This window comes from Frankliniella occidentalis, unplaced genomic scaffold (genome assembly GCF_000697945.3).
Source record: "Frankliniella occidentalis isolate FOCC.00 unplaced genomic scaffold, Focc_3.1 Scaffold226, whole genome shotgun sequence".
Classification (NCBI taxonomy): Eukaryota; Metazoa; Arthropoda; class Insecta; order Thysanoptera; family Thripidae; genus Frankliniella; species Frankliniella occidentalis.
In genome coordinates this window covers 381,511-383,688 of record NW_026267352.1, presented here as the reverse complement: position 1 = coordinate 383,688, position 2,178 = coordinate 381,511, and the positions used below count along the sequence as shown (strand labels likewise).

The 2,178-nt window shown below is 62.7% G+C and overlaps 1 protein-coding gene across 1 annotated transcript; it reads right to left on the bottom strand.

Moving 5' to 3' along the window:
* Positions 1-13: 13 nt before the first annotated feature.
* On the bottom strand, positions 14-2,172 carry LOC113202028 (uncharacterized). Its single transcript, XM_026416068.2, has 6 exons — positions 2,112-2,172; positions 1,801-1,998; positions 1,373-1,611; positions 838-1,060; positions 466-776; positions 14-391 (listed from the first exon to the last, which is right to left on the bottom strand). Exons 1-6 carry the CDS (start codon positions 2,126-2,128, stop codon positions 114-116), a joined length of 1,266 nt encoding a protein of 421 aa, XP_026271853.2. The 5' UTR covers positions 2,129-2,172; the 3' UTR covers positions 14-113.
* Positions 2,173-2,178: the final 6 nt, after the last annotated feature.

Genomic DNA, 2,178 nt, shown 5'->3' with positions numbered 1-2,178 from the left:
GGGCGTCCGTCGGTGCGTCATTCGGCGTAAAACCGAGTGAGTTGCGCGGAACGCACCAGCCCGCAACGAACGCGGACAAAATCGAGCGGGTCGGGGCAACCGGTACGCTGGCTTTATCGAGGTCGTAAATGAGGACCCCCTGTTGGGCTCGGGCCGACCGACACGGCTCCGACTCCGACATGGCGATCAGCGGCATTCGTGACGTCCGTATGCTCACCCGTGATGACGTGCCTCTCGGACACGAGGCTGGCGCCACACTCGAAGTTGAGCCCAACCTGGTCGCGCCTGCCCAGCTTCTTGAAGAGGGCGACGAGCCAGGGCCAGCGGCCCCGCACCGCGGCCGCGCCCCGCGTCACCAGGGGGTTGGCGCCGCTCCACGCGCGCCCGCACTCTGTGGGGAGGTAAGGTGGGTCACTAGGGTGGCCTTCGGGAAGGTACAGGGGCTGCTGCAATGGGCGACCCTACCGTCTTGGTGAGTACGATGGAGCAGGGGCGAGCGGTAGGTGTCAGTAGCTTCTGGCGATGTCCGCGATGGGGTGTGGGGGACAGAGGTGTCAGGGGTAGGGGTGTGAGGGGGAGGGTTGTCGGGGGGAAGGGTGTGTATGGCTGGCGATCCCTCCGGCGCGTGCCTCTCCGGCTGAGGCCACGTCACCCCCGCTGCCGAGGCCTCCTCGGCAGGTAGCGGGGAGTACGGGGGTGCCGTTGCGGTGGTCGGAGAGTGGTCGACGGAGGGCAGCACGAACGAGTCCGGCCGGAACGCGTCTTGGGGGATGAACCTGAAACCAGGGTCCGGTCACAAACAGACCCGAGATCGGCCGGGCCAGAGCAATGGCTTACAGGTGTTCGGGCGCCGCGGTGGCCGGCGGTAGGGACGAGGCCGGGGCTAAGGTCCAAGCCCGGGTCGGGGCGGCGTCCTGAGCGGCGTCCTGTCCAGGTCGGTCCACCGCGACCACGTCCCGCTCGGGCGCGATGCTGAAGTCCTCGTCCGATGCCCTCACCGAGTCAAGACCCGTGTCCAGGTCCGACACGAGAGTGATGGTGCTCCTCGTGCCCGCGGGTTCTGTAATAGAGACCGGGGGGTTACTGCACCGCTCTCTCTCTCTGTCCTCCGAGCTGAGCGAGGATCTGGTTTACGCGGTTTACGGGGATGTGTAGGCTACAAATAAATTATAAGAAACACACCAAAGTTCACGTTTAACTCCGAATTCTATAAAATTCGTGGCTGAAGTTCAGGAAATTCATCACTGCAGTTCTCAAACTTCAATATATTGGTTGAAGTTCCTCAAAAAGTTAAACGAAGATCGTTCGAGTTCTTCGCAGCCTCTTTGTCTTTTAGCCACGTTATCCTATCCCTCCCGTGCGTTCACCTTACCCTGCGAGGCACAGAAGAGGCGCCCGTTGACCGTCACGTTGAGCAGGGCGGGGACCAAGGTGACGGCGGGTGAGAAATCCGCCACGAACTCGACCGTCGTGCGGTGGCCCCGGTGTACGGCGCGAACCAGCGCGCGCGCCTGGGCCACCCCTCCGCGCAGGGTCAGCGTCCCGGGGGCGGGGTCGGCGGGGACATGCTCCGGGGAGGCGAGGTGCACGCTGAGCCTCAGTGACGAGAACCTGGACGAAAACGTAAAACAAAAGTCGCCATAACTTTAAGACACCTAGAGGTAATGCAAAGTAAGCACTTTAAAAGAGTCACTGAAGGGTCGAATATGAATCATTCGAAAAAAAATCGCTCTAAGCTCAGAATGTCATATACTTACCACTCAGTTAAAGGGAAATCGTTTCTCTAGTTAGCTCACTCACCGAGAGGGCGTCTGCAGGCGGACCACCCCGGCCCAGCCCGTGGCCCCCGAGGGGCTGGGCTCGTACTGGAACACCCGCGGGCACGGCGACGCCGGCAAGGGCACCTCGGGCGCGTGCTGCACCGAGTCCGACACGTCCGCGGACGAGATGTGCCCGCGCACGGGCGCGCAAAGGGCCGCCGCGAGGACGAGGACGACTCTGCGAACACGAACAGGCAATGATTTGACAAGCGTTGGCTCCGGAGGCAGCCGTATCGTCCGAATGCCCCTTGTAGGATCGCGGGCGCTCAAACCGGCTGCCGAAACACACACCTGGTCATCCAGCACATGGCGGTGTTGGAGACGGTGCCGCTACAGCCACCCGTCGGTGGGCATCGCA